The sequence below is a fragment of the Heptranchias perlo genome, chromosome 24 (genome assembly GCF_035084215.1).
Source record: "Heptranchias perlo isolate sHepPer1 chromosome 24, sHepPer1.hap1, whole genome shotgun sequence".
In the NCBI taxonomy this organism is placed as follows: Eukaryota; Metazoa; Chordata; class Chondrichthyes; order Hexanchiformes; family Hexanchidae; genus Heptranchias; species Heptranchias perlo.
In genome coordinates this window covers 18,377,854-18,403,635 of record NC_090348.1, presented here as the reverse complement: position 1 = coordinate 18,403,635, position 25,782 = coordinate 18,377,854, and the positions used below count along the sequence as shown (strand labels likewise).

General features: G+C 41.5%; 1 protein-coding gene across 12 annotated transcripts in view; it reads left to right on the top strand.

Moving 5' to 3' along the window:
• The window catches only part of anks1b (ankyrin repeat and sterile alpha motif domain containing 1B), a 738,433-nt gene that overhangs the window by 395,473 nt on the left and 317,178 nt on the right, over positions 1-25,782 (top strand). For all 12 annotated transcript variants that reach the window (XM_068004841.1, XM_068004853.1, XM_068004843.1 and 9 more), the window contains one exon: positions 13,304-13,423. In XM_068004841.1, the coding sequence (XP_067860942.1) occupies positions 13,304-13,423 (120 nt within the window). The remainder of the gene's footprint in view (positions 1-13,303; positions 13,424-25,782) is intronic.

Genomic DNA, 25,782 nt, shown 5'->3' with positions numbered 1-25,782 from the left:
CTATTAAACATGAGTGTAATCGTATTACTTTTTGATTGGTTACCATGCAGTTGAAGGTCATGTGAGTATTAATTAAGCTATTGTATGATAGAATGTTTGTACTTTGAACACTCACTTCAAATTAATTTTCAAGGAAAATAGTTTCAGTTAATTAGAATGTGATGTGGTGATCTTATCTCTAAACGGTTCTAAGATGCTGACATTATGTAAGTTATGATCCCATTTATTCTGCAAATCTAAGGAGAAAGTTTGATGGTCAGCATATTTTAATTAAATGTATGATCAAACTGTGAGGAGAGACTGACAATATCATAACAGACACATTTTAATATGTGCTTGTCACTGAATTGAACAAGGTATAATAGGAGAACTGGATAGATCTGGGCCAGATGGAAAACACAAAAGTAGAATATTAATTATGATTAAATAGCAAAAGCAAGAAAAAATAAGTTTACACCAAACAAGATAACAGACTCAGAAGGGGGAATTCAGGGGGGCCAGCATGATGCCTGGCAATTATAATTCCTGGGCCTCAATGACTTCTCCAATCAATTGACCGCCTGAAAAGGGTAGAAAGCAGCAGCTGTCCAACAAGTGGGAGTGGAGGTTCGGGTAGCAGGAAGTCACTGGCCGGCACCAAAGGAAGGCTCGCCAGCAAGTTGTGGGGAGCGGGTTTAGCGAGGTTCTCACAGGAGGGCAGAAAGGGAGACCTGGGCAGGCTTAAAGTTCGCTGCTCCTCTGTGCCTCACAGGGAAAGTTTAAGAAAAAAAACTTACCTTAAATGGCCTCTTCTGGTCCCAGATCCTCTTCTCGCTATCTTCATCCAGCGGGAAAGCTGCTCAGGCCAGAATTAAAATTAATTAGTTAACAATATTAAACATGAGTTTAATGGTATTACTTTCTGATTGGTTGCCATGTAGTTGGAGGTCATGTGAGTATCAATTAAGCCCAGTGATCTCATCTCATGACTAGCTGCATATTTTTTAAAAAAAAGACCCCGCTAGCTTCAGGCGGGTGCCTTTGCCACTTGCTGAGATGAGCAGGTTCAAATGGAAGATGGTGGGATCCAGGTAGGACATCCCCAGGTAAGTCACCCAGGCAGGGTTAAAATCACCCCCAGACATATTAAAGAAGATTAAGATCCATTTGCTTGCTAGGTTGGAGGAGGAGGAGAGCTGGAAGAATGGATTTTGATGGGTTCAGTGGGCTTTTCTCATTTTTGACTTGTTCCTATGGTCTTTCTTATTGGCAGAGTCTGTGCATATATCACCTATAGGTACTTTATGCTGATACATGGTGCAGAGAACCTAAAAAGGAACAGAAGAATTAGGTTAATAATTATATTTTGTCTTATCACCGAAATAACGTCAGCTGTTTATTGCATTTGAGGATGCTGATTGTAATGTAATATTGACTCAAACTCATAAAATTTCAGAAAGCAGTCAGCTGAGATAAATTTAGTGCAATTAATAAATAGAATGTATCCCTCTCCTGTGATGGTGTTGGGCATATTTTTAATATCACACAACTACTGAAGAAGGAACCCATTTTCAGAAATGGATGTCATTCAAAAATTCCCAAATATTCATGTCAATCTAAACATCTTGCTGTAGCACAGGAACACAATTCATCGGGCCAGAATTTCCTATAGCAGGGCATCTCACAGCGCCTGCCATTAGTTAGACTTGCATCCTTCAGCTCAAAAAAAAATGTTTGCCCACAAAGTTGCTGAAAGTGTGAGCTGATAACAGCGCAGCGAGGGAAACAGGGCATCTGGGACCTGAGTGAACAAGGTAACCAACAGGATATATCCTTAACCAATGAGATTTAAGGATTGGGAAATAAACACAGGAAGGACTGAGAAGCAGGGTGAATTAAAGGAGGTAAATTCAATGTCAACTCAGATACAGAAAGAGAAATAAAGAGAGGGAAAGAAAAATAGGATTAAGAGAGAGAAAAAAGAGATAAAGGAAAAGTAAGAAAAAAAAATTAAAAATTTCACATTTTTAAAATCTCCCCGAAAAATTGAAAACCTGAATGAGAGAGACACCACACTTGTAATAGTTAATTCTCGGTGTCAGAGAGGTTGATTGGCAGTCATTAACACTTATCATGTGTTAAAAAGGTACTTATGCTTGTCATGACAAGACTTAACTTTCTGTGATGAGTTTGATGGGCAAATACAGCAAGTTTCTGAAAAGAAAATGGGGAGGCTAAGGGCGAGATGCTGTTTTCGCGAAGCTAACGGCGGAGCGACACAACTCGGACAGCAACTTTTGGATATTCACTTTTAACCACACACCTGCTCCTCGCTTGAAGTTGCTGCACCATTTGCCCATAAATAACTGCGAGCAGCATTAGCCTTGCCGTTATTTTGACAGCAAATTCTGGCATAGCAACTTCTTAATCCTGCCACTGTAGTAGGGCACAGGCTGTGTCTGTGATTTCTTCACTGATTTAAGCGATGTTGTTATGAGTGGAGACCAAGCGTTCCCTATAGATCTTCCCTTGCATTTGCTGGTGGCTATTTTCAGAATGTGTTCGCAGAGGTAGAGGTACCTGCCTAGCTTAGCTAAGGATTCTGTATGCCTGCAGGAAATCCAAAGAAAGAGGGAAAAATAACTTGGAAGGAGTTTAATCTTAAAAAGGACATAAGAACTAGTAAATTGTGCATCAATCTATAGATATGATCAACAATATTAGTTAGATTTCTTTTTTCAAATGCAAATGGCTTCTCTTTTACCATAGCATGTAGATTTGTTTATTTTAAATTATAGTATATTCATTTTAATTTCATCAATAGCCGATACACTGAATACATTTTGTAGTCCATAAACCTGGAACATTAATTTAATGGGAAGGTGATCACCACATTTCAAATGCTTCCTTGGGTGATGATTTTCTGGGAGTGGGACAAAGAAGCAAAGTGAGTACTACTCACTTCTCCAGTTTGATACTATTTACAGTCTGTTTACTGTTGGAACTGTACAGTCATGCCGGCACCAATGTGAATTTCTTCTTGTGCATGGTCGCATATGGTCTGTCAAAACCTAGTGATGATATGGCTGAATTCAACTATGGTGCAAAAATATTCTTCTCCCTTCTGGAACACTAAAAATGTAACATCTAATATATAGACTTGCCAGCCTCCATTTCAGAAAACCACTAGACATTTACGAATGAGGAAGGCCGTTCAAGCCATCTAAATTCACCAATCCAGAAAGATCCCAAAGTAACCCATTGCAATATCCAATTGTTTGTTAAACATTTCCAGGACTTTTGCCTCCACTACTCTATCTGGGAGTCTATTCCATATGTTGATCATTTTCTGTCTGAAGAATTTCCTGATATCAGCTCTAAGTTTACCTTTTCCTATTTTGAACTTGTGTCCTCTTGTCCTACCCTTAATTTGATTTAAAGTGATATTCTGGACTTACCTTTTCCATCCCATTAACTAACTCGTGTGTCTCTATAAGATCACTCCACAGATCTCCTTTGCAGGCTAAAAAGCCTATGTTTCTCCAGTCTTTCCTCATAACTCAGACCTTTGACACCAGAGATCAGCCTCACGGCTCTTCACTGCCTCCAGTGCTTGATGGTCTCCCTTGTGTCCTGGTAATCAAAACTGGACATTTTTTAAATAACCTGTGAAGATAGCAGCTGTGTGTACGTGAAGTGCTCAAGGAATGTGAAACCATTTTCTCCTCTAAATAGGTTATAAAATGTTACAGCTTCCTGTCTTTTTGAAAACAAGAATTCTTCCAGCAGTTTAATTTTTTTGTCACTTTAAAAAAAACACATTGTAGACAAAGGAGTAGTTTTTAACAGTCACAGCACTTCTGATTTGAGCCTGATAGCAACAGGAGAAAATTGGAAAGTGAATTAATAGCTCATTTTAACAATAACTGATGTTGGAACACCTTTAATAAAGACCTGAATTTGTGAAATAGGCTGCCTGACATACTATTCCTGAATGGATGGAAGTGTTCAATGCAGTGCATATGTTTATACGGCAAGTTTAGAACCCAGCACTGTTACAGGAAGCTTTGATTACCTGAACTAGAATTGAAGCATGCTACCACTGATGGTAGAGAGGAGTTACAATGTGTCATTACTGCACTTGAGGTTTAGGTCATTGTATGAGATCATTTAAAAGGTTTGATTCCTCCCTGTAGGCTATAGAGATGTGCATTCCCTGGAGTTGATGAATAAGTAACAGCTGACATTACTGCTTTTGCAAGTCATAAGACTTGATTAATGATCACATTTCTAATGTGGCGTATGAGACTGATGTAATTACAAGTGCAAATTTATTAGTTGCAATCTGGCATTTAAGACATACCTATTTTTGTCAATGGAACTTAAAGGAAACTAAATGTTCAGATGTTCTGTAGGTTCATTCCTTGTTGTTAATGTAAAAATGACATGAAACTCATTGTGCAAACACTTGGGGAGAAAAACAGAATTCAAGCTTCTAGCAAGAATCCATTCTGTTCCTGCTATAATTTATTTTAACTGATACTTGTTCTGATTGTGCCCTTGGTTTTCATTGTCAGTTTTATGCATTTATGAGTTGATCCCCTGTGGCGTTGCACATGGTAAGTCAGAAAACATGATCCCTGTCTTACCTGTCTCTGCTGTCATTGTGTTGCTATTTCTCTCTCACCTTCTGCTTTTCTCTCTTCCTTTTGTTATTTCCTGTCAGATGAGAAGTCGTGGATGTCATGGCATGGTGTGGTAGGGAAAGGATCCACCAACATAGCAGGCTGCATTTAATGTGGGGCCGTGGGAATATGTGGCCCTCAGTGGCTCTCTTCCCATCCCATCCCCATCATTTGTGCTTTCCCCATCCTTTCATTCCTATTGTGGCTCCTACCCCTTCCCTTCTCACTACCTCTTCTCCTTCCTACTCATTCCCATTACTAACTGTACCTTTTCCGTCTTGATTTACCTGCTCAATCCCTGTATCCTTCCTCCTTTCTCTACTGTCACTTTCTCACCCTCCATACACCACCCCATTACTCTCCCCAAAGGTACATGATGAAAGTCCAGATGCCCCCTCAATCCCACCCTACTTCCCTTCTTTTCTCTCTCCACTACCCTCATTGCAATCTGTTTCCTTCAGAGAGGTTTTGTTTAAAATTCAACTTGTAAGTTGAAGAAAAAAAATAAAATTACATTGAGGAAAGACACTGCCTCTCTGTGTATCTCTGGCTCATAGATGTCAGCAGTTAGAATCGCTGTCTTACAGGCACAAACAATTAGCATTTACCATTTCTAACTGTCAACAAAGCACTGGTGAGATAATTAATTGGCATTATTGAGCATTAACATGAAAAAAGACACTCTTTCTCACTCACTTTGGCTCCATTTTCCCTCTCTCCCTTAGCTTAATACACATTCCGAAGTTTATAGAACACAAGAAAAGTTACAACAGGTGTGTAATCCGAAAAGTGTCATTTTTCTCACTCTCTTGTGCGCACATATGCACACACATTCTTCATTTGAAAAAATGTCAATATAAACTTTACCTCAGAAAAGCTTTTGAAATGAATCCTCTCGTTTTACAAAATTAATAGAAGAAAAGCTACTGAACAGAAATGCTAAAACCTAAAGAAAAATATTCTGTTAATTGTTGATTGATCAGCACTGATGCATCCTGAAAAATTAGGTACACTGCATATGGTGAAATTGCATAATTTAAATTGAGCTCATTGTGTCACAATTCTGGGCAAAAATATCAAGTCCAAGCAGGCCTTCAGGTAAACTTTGATGAACTTTGAGTCATACCAAGCACAAAGGAAGATGGTGGTGGTTGTTGGAGGCCAATCATCTCAGCCCCAGGGCATTGCTGCAGGAGTTTCTCAGGGCAGTGTCCTAGGCCCAACCATCTTCAGCTGCTTCATCAATAACCTTCCCTCTATCATGAGGTCAGAAATGGGGATGTATCGCTGATGATTGCACAGTGTTCAGTTCCATTCGCAACCCCTCAAATAATGAACCAGTCCGAGCCCGCATGCAGCAAGACCTGGACAACATCCAGGCTTGGGCTGATAAGTGGCAAGTAACATTCGCGCCAGACAAGTGCCAGGCAATGACCATCTCCAACAAGAGAGAGTCTAACCACCTCCCCTTGACATTCAACGGCATTACCATCGCTGAATCCCCCACCATCAACATCCTGGGGGGTCACCATTGACCAGAAACTTAACTGGACCAGCCATATAAATACTGTGGCTACAAGAGCAGGTCAGAGGCTGGGTATTCTGCGGTGAGTGACTCACCTCCTGACTCCCCAAAGCCTTTCCACCATCTACAAGGCACAAGTCAGGACTGTGATGGAATACTGTAACACTTGCCTGGATGAGTGCAGCTCCAACAACACTCAAGAAGCTCGACACCATCCAGGACAAAGCAGCCCACTTGAATGGCACCCCATCCACCACACTAAACATTCACTTCCTTCACCACCGGCGCACTGTGGCTGCAGTGTGTACCATCCACAGGATGCACTGCAGCAACTCGCCAAGGCTTCTTCGACAGCACCTCCCAAACCCGCGACCTCTACCACATAGAAGGACAAGAGCTGCAGGTACATGGGAACAACATCACCTGCATGTTCCCTTCCAAGTCACACACTATCCCGACTTGGAAATATATCGCCGTTCCTTCATCGCCGCTGGGTCAAAATCCTGGAACTCCCTTCCTAACAGCACTGTGGGAGAACCTTCACCACACGGACTGCAGTGGTTCAAGAAGGCGGCTCACCACCACCTTCTCAAGGGCAATTAGGGATGGGCAATAAATGCTGGCCTCGCCAGCGACGCCCACATCCCATGAACGAATAAAAAAAAATTAAAATGCATTAAAAGACAACGCAATGGATGCATTTAATCATGTTATTGTGAAATATTTTATTTTTTATGTTTAATTCCTTATTTTGGACATTAGAAATTTTAGTTCTTGAGAAAAATGGTGGAGTAAACATTTTTAGATGGAAAAAGTTTCAGAAAGGATTTGAAGTGATGTGTGGGGAAAAGCCACCTGGTGGCGAGTTTGTGTAATTATAGAGTGATTCTTGAGTCACAGACTGTCACATTAATTGCAAAATCCCATTAAAACTGCGACAGGCAGGTGTCACCAGATATAGCATAGACGTGGGCACAATTAACATTGGAAGTGCTTACAGGTGACGGGACATATGGTTTTATTAATGCAGATTTCTGGTTCATGGATGTTTTTCGACAGAGTAATTACAAGTCAAGTGAAGGCAGCCCACCTGACTAAATAGAAATGAATCATCATTTTACATACACAAGTGGTTTTTGATTAAACCTATCTGAATATTATATTTAGGTTAAGCTCCTTTGTGAATATAAGGAGTGGGATGGGAGTGTGTGTATTTTCACCTATGAAATTTGAGTTATTCTTGGACTGCTGGTTCAGGGGAATACTTGTCTCCTTGGCAAGCTGGTTTTGTAAGTTTCCAACTAGCACCATGATGATGAAAATAATCTTAATATTACAGAAATAATTTCAAAATTCACTTGTTTATCATTTGGGGGAAAACACAAATTAAATGAAGGAAGTCACTGTGTGTGTGTGTGTGTGTGTGTGTGTGGGTGTGTCTGTCTGTCTGTCTCTAATAACTGTTATAAAATATAAATATTTATATTTTATAACAGTTGATAATCAGGTAAGATAATTAGAGGTTTTTTGCTTCAAAATTTAACCCTCCAAGAAATCTGCATTCCTCCAACTCTGGTCTCTTGTGCATCACCCCTTTTGCCCAACTATTATTGGCCATGCCTTCACCTGTCTAGGTCTTATGTTCTGTAATTCCCTTCCTAAACCTCTCTGTCTCTTCATCTCCCTCTCCTCCTTCAAAACATTCCGGAAAACCCACCTCTGACCAAGCTTTTAGTCACCCCTCCAAAATATCTCCTCCTTGGCTCGGTGTCCTTTATTTGTTTGATTACATTTTTTGTGACATTTTTCTATGTTAAAGGTGCTTTAAAAATGCAAGTTGTTTGTGTAATAAAGCTGCTCAAATATCAGGAGTAGCTTTTTACTCCACTGTTATTCACGAAGTTCTAAAATAAAAACACAATTTTAATTAAAAATACAAGTAAACACTAACTCTGCTCACCCATCAGTCCTATTTTGCCCTGTTTGCTTCTCATTTCCATTCATCATCTGCCCTATTTTTATTTTTCAACTTTCATTTCACTTTCCTCCTGCCTAATCTACCCTAAATTATCTTTGTTAAATCTTTTTGTGCCAAAACTGAAGTTTTAAACCTTTTCTTAATCTAGTTACAGTTCAGAAAAACTGGTTTACCATTGCTGAAAATTGGCTTGTAAAGAAAGATAGAACTTGCATTTACATAGTGCCTTGTTACATCCTTGTGCCATCCAAAAGCACTTCGCACACAGCAAATGAGACGAATGATGGGTCAATCTATTTTTTTGGTGGTGTTGATTGAGGGAGGAATATTGGTCAGGGCACTGGGGGAACTCCCAGCTCTTTATAAAACGCTGCTATGACATCGTCTACATCCACCCTGAAGAATGAAAATATTTACGCAGGTCCTCAGTTTAATAGTTCATCCAAAAGATGTCAGCACCAGCAATGCAGCATTCCCTCAATACTGTACTATGTTATGTGCTCAGATTGGAGACTGCTACCAGCTGAACCAAGGTGACACCTGACAGTGAATTGCTAGGAAAAGTCCAGATTGGGAAAACACAGTAAAGCTGCTTCTGACACGTATACTTTTTGGTGGCTTATGCAGCCTGACAACATCTGTGTAAGTAAACTCATCTGCGATGCTCAAGGGTTTAAGTCCAATTCCAAGAGTTCCAACTGTCATTGAATTTCCCTGCAACGTAAACTTTTTTTTTATTCGTTCATGGGATGTGGGCGTCGCTGGCAAGGCCAGCATTTATTGCCCATCCCTATTTGCCCTTGAGAAGGTGGTGGTGAGCCACCTTCTTGAACCGCTGCAGTCCGTGTGCTGGAGGTTCTCCAACAGTGCTGTTAGGTAGGGAGTTCCAGGATTTTGACCCAGCGACGATGAAGGAACGGCGATATATTTCCAAGTCCGGATGGTGTGTGACTTGGAGGGGAACGTGCAGGTGGTGTTGTTCCCATGTACCTGCTGCCCTAGAGGTGGTAGAGGCCGTGGGTTTGGGAGGTGCTGCTGAAGAAGCCTTGGCGAGTTGCTGCAGTGCATCCTGTGGATGGTACACACTGCAGCCACTGTGCGCCGGTGGTGAAGGGAGTGAATGTTTAGGGTGGTGGATGGGGTGCTAATCAAGTGGGCTGCTTTGTCCTGGATGGTGTCGAGCTTCTTGAGTGTTGTTGGAGCTGCACTCATCCAGGCAAGTGGAGAGTATTCCATCACACTCCTGACCTGTGCCTTGTAGATGGTGGAAAGGCTTTGGGGAGTCAGGAGGTGAGTCACTCACCCCAGAATACCCAGCCTCTGACCTGCTCTTGTAGCCACAGTATTTATGTGGCTGGTCCAGTTAAATTTCTGGTCCTTGCCTGAAGCTGACCATGGTACAAACAGACCACTTGCATGGATAAGTAAATGTTCTCCCTGATCCAAACGGACCTAAATATTTAATCAGTATATTGCCCTTGGAACATTTCATATAGTGTTAATGGCAGGAATGACAACTCTGGCACTGTGCCTCTAATATGTGCTTTTGAAAGCCAGGATGTTTGCAGTTCACACAAAAGATTGTGAAGGTGCCTTTGTAACATTGCAGCCCCATTGGTCACGATTGATGTAGCTTTAAATCGTGGGTAATGGGGTATATTTTCAACTTGTTGCCTGGGCGTAAAAGTGGTATTGCAGTTCATCCACCCGTTACAGTAACTGCTCGGTTTTTATTTCCACTTGCGTTTGTGGTCCTCTCATGAACTCATCATCCTCTTCTAAATCGTGGAGCACAGTAGAAATCCCCAAATTCATTACCATCCTCCGCACTTTTCTGCAGGAATCAGCAATACTGTAGGAAGGTGTAGTAAACAAATAATGTTAAGATACAAAAATAATTTCCTTCAAATTAAAAGAAAATATTCATGGAAGTTAAATGCCACTAACTTGCAACATTTCTCAAAAAAAAAAGTTTCAATTAAGCTTTGGGAATGGTAATCTAGCTTTAAGAATCCAATTTTAGCTGGCCAGGCCGGTAGGTTATTCATGCACTGATTTTATATCGGCAAGGTGAGTGCTGGAGGCTGACCTCATCCAAACAACGTGAATTTCGGTGTTGGATTCCATTAACATAACTCTTCACGAGGCTGACACATTCTCTCTTTGTCCCACTTTTTTTGCGTGCTGCAAATTGTGATGCACAGCATCTGTGAATTCCTAAAATCCTGATCTGTACTTGCCCATGACGAAGCTCCACTCTATCAGTGGAGCATTACAGTTTTGTAGCTTTAGTTCCATGCTAACCCTACGCAGCAACAGTTAGAATCAGATTAGTGACAAAGCAAGGAGTGGCCAGAATACGAAAGAGCAGCCATATTTGCTGTGACCACCTGTTGCTGTGTTGATAACCTGGTCAGTGTGTATCAATAAGAGAAAGACATGGTTTTATATTCATATTGTGCTAGAGTTGGACAGAGTGTGTTGTTATGATGACTTTGAAAATGTCTAATGTGCCACTTTTGTATTTGTATCAGATGTCTCCCTTGCTTCTCCATGAGTGGTTGCTGATTTCTGATGCGCGAGAATTTTCTGTTATTTTATTCTTTTTCTGAATCAGACTAGCGCCAAAAAAGTTAAGTTACAACATTTCAAGTCTAAGTACCCTTTTAACGGCACGGTAAGTCTTAATTACTGCCAAATAACCTATCTGGCACTGATCCTATCACTCAATACCACCTGAGGGATCCGTCCTTTTGTCTCACTAATGGCTGTTGCTACACTGCACCACCATATGGACATGTCTGAGGCATCTGTATATTTCTAATTTTCTCCTCTTTTCTTTCATACTCCAAAGAGTTATGAATTATACTGGGTTATAGTTCCACAGGTACCAGTATCCTTCCAATATCTTATTGAAGTGTCTATTTTCACAAAAAGCCCAGCCAATGAATGTTGGCAGACTATTTAACTGTAGGGGGCATCGCAGTTGAGGCTGATGCTATTGTTACCTGATGACCAGATACACATTCTTGTATAGGGATCACTGGATGTCATTCAGGAAGAGAAGTTTCAGATGATTTTTCTCCCTTCCTCATCCCAGGATGTTGAGCTTTTTGCAGAGTATCCATTTTGTATTTTAAAATGCTTATTCTTTGCAGGAAATGTCTCCTATAAGTTCCTGTTATTGTATCTTTGATAGTCATTCCAATTCAAACTACAAAGTTGATCACTAATTTATACTGACTTAGGAACCTTGACATAAACTGCAGACAAAATGGAAACGTCATGCTGCAGAATTGGAGAGCCTTCTAAGTTTGTGCATTTGGAACTGTAGATAGAGACATCTGTGGCAATGGATGCATCCCGTACCTCAGCTTCGAGTGTCTCACAGATCACAAGCACTATTGCCTCTCACTTACTTTTTTTGAAAGTCTTAGGAATATCTTAAATTAAATTGAAGTTGATACAGTTGGCATAAAGAAATGTAGGGATGCCACAATTCATTGGAACGCCAAGATGTGGTGTGACAGATACAGGTTCAAACCAGCGATTCTCCACCTTTAATAGCTGATCTCTGTGCCACAGGTTAGATACCCAACCAAATGGATACAGTAAAGGAGGGAAAATTAGAGCAAATTGCTTCATCTGACTCTTAGCAACCAATTCAGAGTGGTATCGCTGAAGATCTACCCTTTTGGCTATAGTTGGTGTATAGCCTGAGGAGACAGGAGGAGTAGGGAGAGAAAAATAAAGCATTGAATGCAGTTAATACTTTGCTGAATATCTCCTTTAGGAGGGAGCTGAATGAACGTATTGCCAAGCCTAGGATTAAAAGTGATAGTGATAATTACAGATCAAATACTTTTACGAAATAGTATAATTCTAGTTCTGTTGGGACTATGAAAATGCCATGTGTCTGACGAGTGCAACTGATGGGAGGTGAATAATATAAATTTTAATGGTCAAAAGATATATTGTAGTTGTTGCTCAATTCTCTTTGGGGATTAGAGAAATTTCAGAGCTTCATCTTGAAAATGTTGCCATTGGCTTTCCTCAGGTGATTAAATAAGTCAAGAATGGTAGAAATAAATAGTGTATTCAATGCGCAGTAAGAATTGAAGTTGATGTGACCTTAGCGGTAGCACTCTTGCCTCTGAGTCAGAAGGTCGTGGGTTCAAGCAGCACTACAGACACTTGGGCACATAATCTAGGCTGACACTTCATTGCATTACTGTTGGAGATGCTGTCTTTCAGATGAGACATTAAACAGAGGCTCCATCTGCCCTCTCAGATTGACATACTAGATCTCATGACGTTATTTGATGAAGAGCAGGGGAGTTCTCCTGTGTCCTGGCCAACATTTATCCCTCAACCAACACCACTAAAACAGATTATCTGGTAATTTATCTCATTGCTGTTTGTGGGACCTTGCTGTGCGCTAATTGGCTGCCACATTTGCCTACATTGCAATAGTAACTGCACTTCAAAAGTGCTTCAATGGCTGTGAAGAACTATGGGACCTCCTGAGGACTTGAAAGGCACTATGTAAATGCAGGTTCTTTCTTCCTTTACGTGTACTAAAAGCATGTCATCTATAGATTTAATTTACCTATGCATAACTAGAATAATATGGTCTTTGATGGCTGATTGGTCTTTCTCGTTTCATAATTAAATGCAAAACAAGACTAATGGGAGACCAAATGAAATTTTTTACGGTCATGAAAGGATTAGATGTGGAGAAATTCTCTCCGTGGAAAAGAAGCATGATTTAAACTAAGTGAAGTATGAGAGAAATGCACAAACTTAGAGTAAGCTTATAAAATAGGTTGAAACTGCACAGTGAATGTGGATTGGTTTAAGGTAGTCAGAAGAGAAGTGGATAGATTCCTAACTAACCAGGAGGTTAAAGGATCACAGCTTGGTGCCAAAGCAGGAGATAGATGAAAATGATCTGAGGGGGTCCTATGTGTGTCAAGACATTCAGATGATTCAAGTATACCGAATGGATTATCTGCATTATTGCTGCTTATGATACTTATAATCTGATCCTACACTTCTTTAAAAATAAAAGTATATCAGTTAAAGCTAAATATACAAGCAGTTTACTATGTTTGCCATTTGTTTTCAAATCTACAGATTATATCATGCAAAAGATGGATCTAAAGGGGACAGAAGAACCAGGCAAGCAATGCCCAGTTCCAACTTCACGGACCTCCATTTCATCGCCAGCAGCCTCACCTTCCCATCAGATCAAAGGTAAGGGATCTTAGCCACTCTGATTTGTCCATGTGTCTTATTTAGAAAAGCTTCAAGAATTGTATTATTGATCAGTCAGTGTAAAATGTGCTGCATTCTAATCCATGGAAATCCAGCGCCCTGTGTATAGTTACATTCCACTCAAGTAAAACACTTTCACTGATGCTTCACCCCATGTTGGCTATCATTGTAACTCTTGCAGAGATTTTTTCCAGTAATTTGTTTGGCAGTGCCTCAGTGAATAAATACATTAGAAACATGGACTTTATAAGAATATAATGTGATCCCTCAATCAGCCTGTCTGAGAAGCATGCTTTTGCAACTAGTCAATTGTGACTTTGAAAGAATTGTCCCAGTTCCAAAATAGTTCATAACAAAGTAACTCATGCCTTGATGATATAAAAAGTAGATTTTCCTCTACTGCCAAGAGGCTAGGAAGGCAACCTCCTCGCAGACCTCTGCCAGGACTTCTCTGTAACAGGAGGTGGCCGAAACTGGTCTGAGATGATTCCTCTAATTTTCTCACTTTCACCCTTGTCTGAATTGACTCCTTCTGCTTTGTGTCTTTCCCAGTCATAATGGGGAGCTTAGTGTATAAAGAATTGTGGGCATGAACCCTAATCTAGGATTTGGTCGTCATTGAAATTGAAGTTTCTTATGGACACACTTCATAAACATTGAGGATTTCTTACTGTCCTGAAAATAATTATCAACCAAATCAATAGCTTTTTGATTGATGATGACTGCCTCTGAGGTTTAACACCCAATTTGGAGTGGATTTCACAATTGCCATTTGAAGGAGTATGAGTCAATTTTTAACACTTATATTTGTTGTCAAACTCAATTCAATCAATTTCTGGTGTTTACATTCATATGCAAATCAACTGTGCCATTCTGTTCATTCAGCTGTTTTTATCCAGAAACCTTTGCAATCCCAGAATGAGCAAGTAATAATATAAAGACAGCAGTTCTGTTCACCTATTGCAAATGGAAGAATGTCTAACATATACAACAATGGATTTGCATTCTGTGGTTTCAAGCTTTTATTATGCAAGAATAAACAGGCCTCAATGTCTGCCATGATACAAAATGTCAACTTTTGAGCAATATTCAGGTTTCTATTTGCATATCCTTCACATTTTACCCTGCAAACATTACCTCAATATCCACACAAGAAAGAAGGTATTGGACATCCTGTCTTGATGCGGTCCAATTGTTAAAGTTTTGCTTTTGAATAATGCCTAGGGGGCATCAATCTTCAACACATTGATAAACCAGCCCCAAATCACATATTCTGAATAAGAAAATTGCATTGCCTCTGCCTACAAATCAACTACAGGTCAAAAAACAGATGCACATATGAATATCATGGATATGTTGATATGCATACCTGGAACATTTGGCCTATATGGTCAGGAGATGAATCTATTGAGTGGGTTTTGTGAATACTGAGTGAATTGCTCATTATAGCAGAAGGGACATGAGCATTGAACTAAAGGAAGCAGGAGAGAGCCCTGTTTTCCTCACAAAATTGTGACCATTAAGTGCTCTCCAGGTTTGGATTACTGCCATTTACACACATGCTCTAAATTTGTTCCTTTTGGGGTTTGCAAAGATTGCTCTGTTCGACCATTTGGTATGAATTACTTGTACAGAAATGTAAATATCTGTGATTGGTAATTATATATTTGAAATCTAATCTTTTCTTGAAGAATAATTAACTGTAATGTTTTACTGTAGACTTAATTTGAGATCATTTTGTAGTAAAGTACTTTGAAAATGCAGCAAGATCGCATTCTTGCAACAGGATGGAATTGAGGCGATAGAATTTCCATGGGGGTTCTCTCGATCTCCCACTGTAGCTTCTACTAAAGTCATGATGGGAGATCGGGAGAGCTAGTGTGGAAATTCCACCCCGTGATCTATAGACATATGTGATCTCAGCAGTTCTGTCCCTCAAATGCACCAAGTCAGTGTGGATGAAATGGGACAATGTGTTCTTACCACAGTTACACTACAGAAGTTTGTTAATTTCTTTGCTTTTATATCCTACTTCCCCATTATATCTTCCATTCACCACAGTCTTATCTGCAACTTACTTGTCTCCTAAGGTGCAGATATTGCAGATGTTATTTATACCATTCCTATTAGATTCTATTATACAAAATATTTCAGTGTCCAGACTTAAAGGTGCCCTATCTTTATAGTTAAAAAAAAATTGACAATTGTTTTTGTCTGGTGAGAGAGAAGAGATTGTTATTTTTATCTGTGGAAATAATGTAATGTGTTTTTAATGCAACTTTACTTTGACAACAAAACATGCATCTCTGTAATCTGTATCTATCAAATGCAAATTGTTTAAATACTGAGATAAAATAAGTCAGCATTTAGAAAATGCAGAGGTTAATCAAGGACAGCTGGTGTGGATTTATTAAAGGGAAGTCATGTTTGACAAATTTAATAGAGTTTTTTTGGTTGCATTGATAAAGGGAATGAATTAGATGTAGCGTATATGGATTTTCAGAACGTGTTCGATAAGGTGTGTCTCAAAAAGTTTGTTGGAAAATTTCACCCATATGGTATAAGAGGAAATGTAGCAGCATAGACAGAAAGTTGGTTGATAGCCAGGGAAAAAAAGAGTTGGAGTAATTAGGTGTTGCTCAGATTGCAGAAAGTTTGTAAGTGGTGTACCTCAAGAGTCAGTGGTAGGTCCAATTTTGTTCTCTTTTAATATATATGATCTGAACTTGAGCTTCGGGAGCATAATCTTGAAATTTGCTGATAGCACAAGGGGATTTAGCAAGCAGCATGTAGGACTGTAAAAGATTTCAGAAGACATAGAAAGGTTAGCAGAATGGGCAGAGAGGTGGCAGATGCAATCTATTGTGGTTAAGTGTGAGGTAATACACTTTGGGAGAAAAAACAAGGAATGGGAGTATACGTAGAAATACATAACTTGTATTTACAGCACAGAAACAGGCCATTGGTCTTTCAAGTCTATGCTGATGTTTATGCTCCACACTAGCCTCCTTCTACCTTACTTAATTTCACCCTATCACCATATCCTTCTATTCCTTTCTCCTTCATGTACTTATCAGCCTCCCCTTAAATGCATCTATACTATTCGCCTCAGCCACTCCATGTGGTAGCAAGTTCCACATTCTAACCATTCTTTGGGTAAAGAAGTTACTCCTGAATTCCTTATTGGATTTCTTAGTGACTATCTTATGTTTATGGCCCCTAGTTTTGGACTCCCCCACAAGTGTAAACATCTACTCCACATCTACCCCATCGAAACACTTGATAATTTTAAAAACCTCTATCAGGTCACCTCTCAGTCTTCTCTTTTCTAAAGAAAATAGCCCCAACCTGTTCAGTCTTGCCTGAAAGTTGTACCCTCTCAATTCTGGTATCATCCTTGTAATTCTTTTTTGCATCTTCTATATCCTTTTTGTAATATGGAGACCAGAACTGCACACATTACTCTTAGTGTGGTCTAAATAAGGTTCTATATAAGTTTAACATAACCCCTCTGCTTTTGAATTCTGTTCCTCAAGAAATGAACCCCAGTGCTTAGTTTGCATTTTTTATGGCTTTACTAACCTGTATTGCTACTTTTAATGATTTGTGAATCTGTATCCCTGGACCCCTTCGCGCCTCTACCCATTTAGACTCTTACTTTCCATGAAGTAGGTGGCCTCTTTATTCTTCCTACCAAAATCTCACACTTATCCATATTGAAATTAATTTGCCATTTTCATGCCCTTTCTACAAGTTTGTTAACGTCATCTTGTATTTTGTCACAGTCTTCTTCGGTATTAACTATACCCCTCAATTTGGTGTCTTCTGTAATGGAAGGGTGCGGATGAACAGAGATCTAGGGATTCAAAGACACAATTCCCTAAAATTGCAACTGTAGGTAATTAAAGCCACAAAAAAGGCCAACAGCCTTTTATAAATAGGGGCAAAGAGTATAAGTAATCTGTACAAAGCATTGGTTAGCCATAGTTGGAATACTGGCACTTCATTATAGAAAGGACATTAAAGCCATAGAGAGTATACAGTGTAGATTCACCAGGATGATGCCAGGGATGGGAAACTGTGGATATGAGGAGAGACTTGAGATACTGGGACTATTTCCACTGGAGCAGAGGAGATTTAATAGAGATTTTTTAAAAATCTGTAGTTTTCATAGAGTGAATAGGGAAAGACTATTTCCTTTATTTGGGGAGTTAGTGACGAACGGTCATCAACTTAAAATCCTCACTAAAAGAGTGAGGTGGTTAGGAAAAAATTCTTAATGCAGAGATTTGTTGGAGCATTGAGTGCTTTACCACAGGAATTGGTAAAGGCAGGAACATTGAATTTTTAAAATGAAAATTGGATAAATATTTGAAATGGGGAAAAAAAATAGGGTCATGGATTGCCCTATTCATTTCAGTAAAGAGACGGCACAATAATGTTGGTCTCCTTCTGTGCTGTGAGTTTCTATGCTTCCATGTAAGTAATATTTCTTTACCAAATACAGATCCTGTGAACACTGTTGTGTACATAATATATGTGCACTAAATACAGAACTGAAAAATCTTAGCATGTATGTTATGTGTACTAAATACAGATCCTGTGAGTATAGGTATGCAAGTAATGTTTTCCTACCAAAATGCAGACATTGCAAATACCAACATTTTCTGGGACACTCAGCACTTTTTGGCTGGCTGCCAAAGGGCTTGTTATAATGAGAGTTGACTGCACTTTCATGTTAAAGGAGCATGAAAAAGTTTTTGGCAAAAGTCTCTCTGTTTGGAGAGTCAGGAAACTACGAGTCATTTTTGACATAATGAAATCATGTCCTGCCTTTGATACATGTTTGTGAACAAAAAAAAGTTTATCAAACAATTTTTCACAAAGACAGTGCCCCCTTAAAATGATCCTACCTCACTGTAATGTTAGCAGACTGCTCGCTCAATTGATAGTTCTATTCTGAGCTGCAGAGGAATACTGAAATGGAACACATTCCAGATTTCATAAATAATTTCAGCTTGTAACACACACACACATTTCTAATTCCAAGTGGCACCCAAGTTACTTTGACTGAATAAGCTGGGTGCATGTATCGTACTCCATTCAGAGTCTGAAAAATAGATGCTGTTTATAATGCATAACACTTTTAATTTGGAAGGGGAGAGGATAATGGGGACTTTCAATTTTGAATTAAATTTGATTAGATTTTTAAGTACTGATGTACCCCACAGTTAAAATGTTATTGGAAGAAAACCTTAAAAAGAGTCCAAATAATGTGCCAAGCAAACTAACCTGCAATGACATTTATGAAGTCATGGGATGCTTCGACAACTTGATAGATTTTGAAGTCTCATTCCTTCAAACCTAAATTGATTCCAATAATGCAAAGACAATCTATAAAATAAAAAGCCGGTATCAAAATCCATAACTGGGAGTGCAGGTTGTTTGTGCAAAGGAGGTCAGCAAGGACAGGGGTGATGGGTGAGCAGGATTAATGATATGCAGGATGTGATACAGGCATCAGAGTTTTGGATGAGTTGAAGTTTACAGATGGTGGAAGATGGGAGGCCAGCCAGGAGAACATTGGAATAATCAAATCTGGAGGTGACAAAAACATTGATGAGGGGTTTGGCGAGTGATGTTACAAAGGTAGAAGTTGGTGTTCTTTGTGATGGAGCGGATACGGGGTTGAAAATTTAGTTCAGGGTCAAACAGGATGCCAAGGTTGCAAATAGTCTAGTTCAGCCTAAGATAGTGGCTGGGGAGGGTACCATAAAGCTGACTCTTAAAATACGGTCAATTACTTCCTACGTGGCCAATTGCTATCTTAAAATTCTCTGACTAGACCTGTATCTTTGACTTCAGACTAATAAGTGAGCTGAGCGCAGGCAGCCAGATATAAACCGACAACCCGTCAACCTTCTTTGTGCCAGTAAAAAAATATATTTTTTTTGAGCTTTTCTTTATATAACATCTCATTCCTGGTATCATTCTAGTGAAACATGGCTGTATCCATTCCATGGCTCTAAAATTCTTTCTGTAATGGAGTACTTCAACTGTGGCCTAACCAATATCTTAGGTAAATCCATTATTACTTCTTTGCTTTTGTTCTCAATGTCCCAAGATGAAACCCAGAATTCCATTTGACTCTTTAATGGCCTTTTCTACTGCATTTCCATGTTTAAAGATCTATTTATATTTCTCTGTTTCTCTGCTCTGTTAAGAATCTTACTGTTTAGGGTATACTTCCTTTTACTCTTCCTGCACCTCTCCCCCTCCCCGGACTGATGTTAATGCCTCCTGGGACCAGCTGTTGCCTCTGGGGCTGCGACTGGGGTCTGGAGCTTGCCAGTAATAAACAAGTAAGGCCAGTAGACCAATTTGCCATGGTCCTGTCACCAGCCTCATTAGGTACATGCAGCGTGCACAGCACTGGGATCGCGCCCCAATTCAGCCACAGTCCAACTTCTAGGCCCATGTCTGTCGTGATCCATCACATTGCAGTATGTTTGTAAATAGGTAAGAAATGATCAATATACAATTCCTAAGTATTATGTGATGGGAGAATTGTGGGCTGGAATATAAAGAGAAGGTGGAGTCATCATCTATTTAAATACAGAACGTGAGGAAACTGGAGGGGAAGAGAAATTTACAATTAAAACTTGTTGTTTCCACAGGGAATGATGTTAAGAAATAAAATGGTACCTTCTTCACTATTAAGTCAGTACTGGTATTATACAGCTATGCATCACTTTTAATTTGGGAATCTTGTTTTCAAATTTAGCCCTTCAGGAGTATGAGAACTCTTATCATAAAATTGATTATCCCAGTGCTGAACTTATTCAGTGAGCATTCATCCTAATGATGCAGCATCACTTTCTCACGAGATGCTTTTCAGAAATGCTGCGAACTTAATCAGTTGTTGACATTCCAGTGTGGATAGCTTCCTTCAGTGGTTTATTTACAAATCACGAGTAGCTCTCTTCAAATTGTTTGTATGGGGGATGTTGTGAAGACATTTTAAGTAACTGGTAAATAATTCTAACTGAATAAAATCTGGCATAAGATTCAAAGTACTTATTCCAGTAATATCATAACCTTAAGACAACAGACAGAGGGAGTACGGCCGCTGCGATGCTGCATTGTCAAGGACGTTTAAAATGATAATCTTAATGGTCTTTACTGCCCCTTGTGGTGTGAGAGCTGATGCTCATCGAGACTATCAGATGCACAACATGTTTGAAAATGATTAACAATTCAAAGTTTTCTGATGATGCCTTTGTTGCATTTTATGACTCTGTGGGCTTAGTAAATGTCACACTGCACACAGAATAATCTTGTTTCTCTGCAACATTGCTTTTGTTTTTAGTTCACTGCTGTGGTACAGCTTAATTTTTTTTATTCGTTCATGGGGTGTGGGCGTCGCTGGCAAGGCCAACATTTATTGCCCATCTCTAATTGCCCTTGAGAAGGTGGTGGTGAGCCGCCGCCTTCAATTGCTGCAGTCCATGTGCTGAAGGTTCTCCCACAGTGCTGTTAGGTAGGGAGTTCCAGGATTTTGACCCAGCGACTATGAAGGTACAGTGCTATATATCCAAGTCAGGATGGTGTGTGACTTGGAGGGGAACGTGCAGCTGGTGGTGTTCCCATGTGCCTGCTGGCCTTGTCCTTCCAGGTGGTAGAGGTAGCGGGTTTGGGAGGCGCTGTCGAAGAAGCCTTGGCGAGTTGCTGTAGTGCATCCTGTAGATGGTACACACTGCAGCCACAGTGTGCCGGTGGTGAAGGAAGTGAATGTTTAGGGTGGTGGATGGGGTGCCAATCAAGCGGGCTGCTTTATCCTGGATGGTGTCGAGCTTCTTGAGTGCTGTTGGAGCTACACTCATCCAGGCAAGTGGAAAGTATTCTATCACATTCCTGACTTGTTCCTTGTAGACTGTGGAAAGGCTTTGGGGAGTCACTCGCCGCAGAATACCCAGCCTCTGACCTACTCTTGTAGCCACAGTATTTATGTGGCTGGTCCAGTTAACTTTCTGGTCAATGGTGACCCCTAGGATGTTGATGGTGGGGGATTCAGCGATGGTAATGCCGTTGAATGTCAAGGAGAGGTAGTTAGACACTCTCTTGTTGGAGATGGTCATTGCCTAGCATTTATCTGGCGCGAATGTTACTTGCGACTTATGAGCCCAAGCCTAGATGTTGTCCAGGTCTTGCAGCATGCGGGCACAGACTGCTTCATTATCTGAGGGGTTGTGAATGGAACTGAACACTGTGCAATCATCAGCGAACATCCCCATTTCTGACCTTATGATGGAGGGAAGGTCATTGATGAAGCAGCTGAAGATGGTTGGGCCTAGGACACTGCCCTGAGGAACTCCTGCAGCAATGTCCAGGGGCTGAGATGATTGGCCTCCAACAACCACTACCATCTTCCTTTGTGCTACATATGATTGCAGCCACTGGAGAGTTTTCCCCCTGATTCCCATTGACTTCAATTTTGCTAGGGCTCCTTGGTGCCACACTCGGTCAAATGCTGCCTTGATGTCAAGGGCAGTCACTCTCACCTCACCTCTGGAATTCAGCTCTTTTGTCCATGTTTTGGAGCAAGGCTGTAATGAGGTCTGGAACCGAGTGGTCCTGGCAGAACCCAAACTGAGCATCGACGAGCAGGTTATTGGTGAGTAAGTGCCGCTTGACAGCACTGTCGACGACACCTTCCATCACTTTGCTGATGATTGAGAGTAGACTGATGGAGCGGTAATTGGCCGGATTGGATTTGTCCTGCTTTTTGTGGCCAGGACATACCTGGGCAATTTTCCACATTGTCGGGTGGATGCCAGTGTTGTAGCTGTACTGGAACAGTTTGGCTAGAGGCGCAGCTAGTTCTGGAGCACAAGTCTTCAGCACTACAGCTGGGATATTGTCGGGAACCATAGCCTTTGCTGTATCCAGTGCACTCAGCCGTTTCTTGATATCACGTGGAGTGAATCGAATTGGCTGAAGACTGGCTTCAGTGATGGTGGGGATATCGGGAGGAGGCCGAGATGGATCTTCCACTCGGCACATCTGGCTGAAGATGGTTGCAAACGCTTCAGCCTTCTCTTTTGCACTCACGTGCTGGATTCCGCCATCATTGAGGATGGGGATGTTTACAGAGCCTCCTCCTCCCGTTAGTTGTTTAATTGTCCCCCACCATTCACAACTGCAGAGCTTTGATCTGATCCGTTGGTTGTGGAATCACTTAGCTCTGTCTATAGTATATTCCTTCCGCTCTTTAGCATGCATGTGGTCCTGTGTTGTAGCTTCACCAGGTTGGCACCTCATTTTTAGGTGTGCCTGGTGCTGCTCCTGGCATGCTTTTCTACACTCCTCATTGAATCAGGGTTGGTAATGGTAGACTGAGCAATATGCCAGGTCATGAGGTTACAGATTGTGCTGGAATACAATTCTGCTGCTGCTGATGGCCCACAGCACCTCATGGATGCCCAGTTTTGTGCTGCTAGATCTGTTCTGAATCTATCCCATTTAGCACGGTGGTAGTGCCACACAACATGTTGGATGGTGTCCTCAGTGTGAAGACGGGACTTCGTCTCCACAAGGACTGTGTGGTGGTCACTCCTACCAATTCTGTCATGGACAGATGCATTTGCGACAGGTAGATTAGTGAGGACGAGGTCAAGTAGCTTTTTCCCCTCATGTTGGTTTGCTCACCACCTGCCGCTGGCCAGTATGTCCTTCAGGACTTGGCCAGTTTTGTCAGTAGTGGTGCTACTGAGCCACTCTTGGTGATGGACATTGAACTACCCCACTCAAAGTACATTCTGTGCCCTTGCTACCCTCAGTGCTTCCTCCAAGTGGTGCTCAACGTGGAGGAGGACTGATTCATCAGCTGATGGAGGGCGGAAGGTGGTAATCAGCAGGAGGTTTCCTTGCCCATGTTTGACCTGATGCCATGAGATTTCATGGGGTCCAGAGTCAATGTTGAGGACTCACAAGGCCACTCCCTCCTGACAGTATATCACTGTACTGCCAACTCTGGTGGGTCTGTCCTGCTGGTGGGACAGGACACCCAGGGATGGTAATGGAAGAGTCTGGGACGTTGGCTGAAAGGTATGACTCTGTGAATATGGCTATGTCAGGCTGTTGCTTGACTGGTCTGTGGGACAGCTCTCCCAATTTTGGCACAAGTCCCCAGATGTTAGTGAGGAGGACTTTGCAGGGTTGACTGGGCTTGGTTTGCTTTTGTCATGTCCGGTGCCTAGTGGTCCGATGCCAGGTGGTCCGTCCAGTTTTATTCTTATGACTTTTTGCAGCGAGATTGTACAACCAAATGGCTTGCTAGGCCATTTCAATTAACCACATTGTGGAGGGTCTGGAGTCACATATCGGCTAGACCGGGTAAGGACAGCAGGTTTCCTTCCCTAAAGGACATTAGTGAACCAGATGGGTTTTTACGACAACCCGGTAGTTTCATGGCCACCATTACTGATACTAGTTTTTTTTAAATTTATTTAATTGAATTTAAATTCCCCAGCTGCCGTGATGGAATTTGAACTCATGACTCCAGATTATTAGTCCAGGCCTCTGGATTACTAGTCCAGTAACATAACCAGAATGCTAACGTACCCAGGCATGTTTAGCACAAATGACAACATCCACCATGAAAAATCATAGAATCATTGAATAGTTACAGCACAGAAGGAGGCCATTTGGCCCATCGAGCCTGTGCCGTTTCTCTGCAAGAACAATCCAGCTAGTCCCACTCCCCCGCTCTTTCCCCATAGCCCTGCAATTTTTTTTCCTACAGATACCTATCTAATTCCTTTTTGAAAGTCACTGTTGACCCTGCTTCCACCACCCTTTCAGGCTGTGCATTCCAGATCCTAACCACTCGCTGCGTAAAAAAAGTTTTTCCTCATGTCGCCTTTGGTTCTTTTCCCAGTCATCTTAAACTTGTGTTCTCTGGTTCGCGACCTTTCCACCAGTGGGAACAGTGTTTCTTTATTTACTTTGCCTAGACCCTTAATGATTTCGAATGCCTCTATCAAATCTCCTCTCAACCTTCTCTGCTTTAAGGAGAACAATCCCAGCTTTTCCAGTTTATCCACGTAACTGAAGTCCCTCATCCCTGGAACCATTCTAGTAAATCTTTTCTGCAACCTCTCTAAGGCCTTCACATGCTTCCTAAAGTGTGGTGCCCAGAATGGGACACAATATTCCAATTGTGGCCGCTCCAGTGTTTTATAAAAGTTCCTTTTTGTACTCTACACCTCTGTTCAGAAAGCCCAGGACCCCATATGCTTTCTTAACCGCTTTCTCAACCTGTCCTGCCACCTTCAATGACCTGTGTGCATATAGCCCCAGGTGTCTCTGTTCCTGTACCCCCTTTAGAATTGTACCCTTTAGTTTATACTGCCTCTCTTTGTTCTTCCTACCAAAATGTTTCACTTCCCAGTGATATATTGGGGTCGATTTTAGGATGGCCGAGCGGGTGCATTCGTGGCGGAGGGGCTCCGAAAATTCCGGATTCCCGTGGTGGGTCGGGAGCCCGGCTCCAACCCGCCCACTTCCGGGTTCCCCAATGACGTGCTCAGATGCGCGTGCAGCCCCCGCATGCGGGACTCCCCGGCAATTAAAGCCGGCGGGATCCCACTTAAATCAATTAATTTGATAGTTCAGGTCGTTTGCAGACCTGATTGGGAGGATATTTTAGGAGGGGTGGGATTTTCATCCAAACTGAGCGTGTTTCCTGTATTGGGGGAAACACTCCTAGTTTATAACAGACGTGTTGCAGCCACCAGCCTGTGGGAGCTGCAATGGTCCATTTGACAGGTGGTGGGGGAGACCCTCACTCATTGCAGGAGGTCACACTGTCGATTTGGACAAAGTTTGGCCTCCACCACCCTCCTCCTAACAACAAAATTCACCAACTTGCAACCTCAACCCCGTTGTGCAGATACATTTACCTACCTTGCAGACCCCCTCAAACGTACATCTTCCGGATGGGGTCCGCCATAGCTGCAGTCATGACCTCCTCGGAGGGCGAACAGCATCACCAGCCTCGCCGGCCACACCGTCCACCTCAGACACGTGGAGCTCCACAACACAGTGCTGTGACACATCCACCTGCACAGCAAAAGGGAGGGCAATCGCAGAGAGAGATGCGTCGCAGAAGGCACAACCCTCGCCAGAGGGTCTACAGACCGAGGCTCAGCTTCATGGACCTCTCTGAGGAGGAGTGCACACGGAGGCTCAGAGTCACTTTTTTTTATTCGTTCATGGGATGTGGGCGTCGCTGGCGATGCCAGCATTTATTTGCCCATCCCTAATTGCCCTTGAGA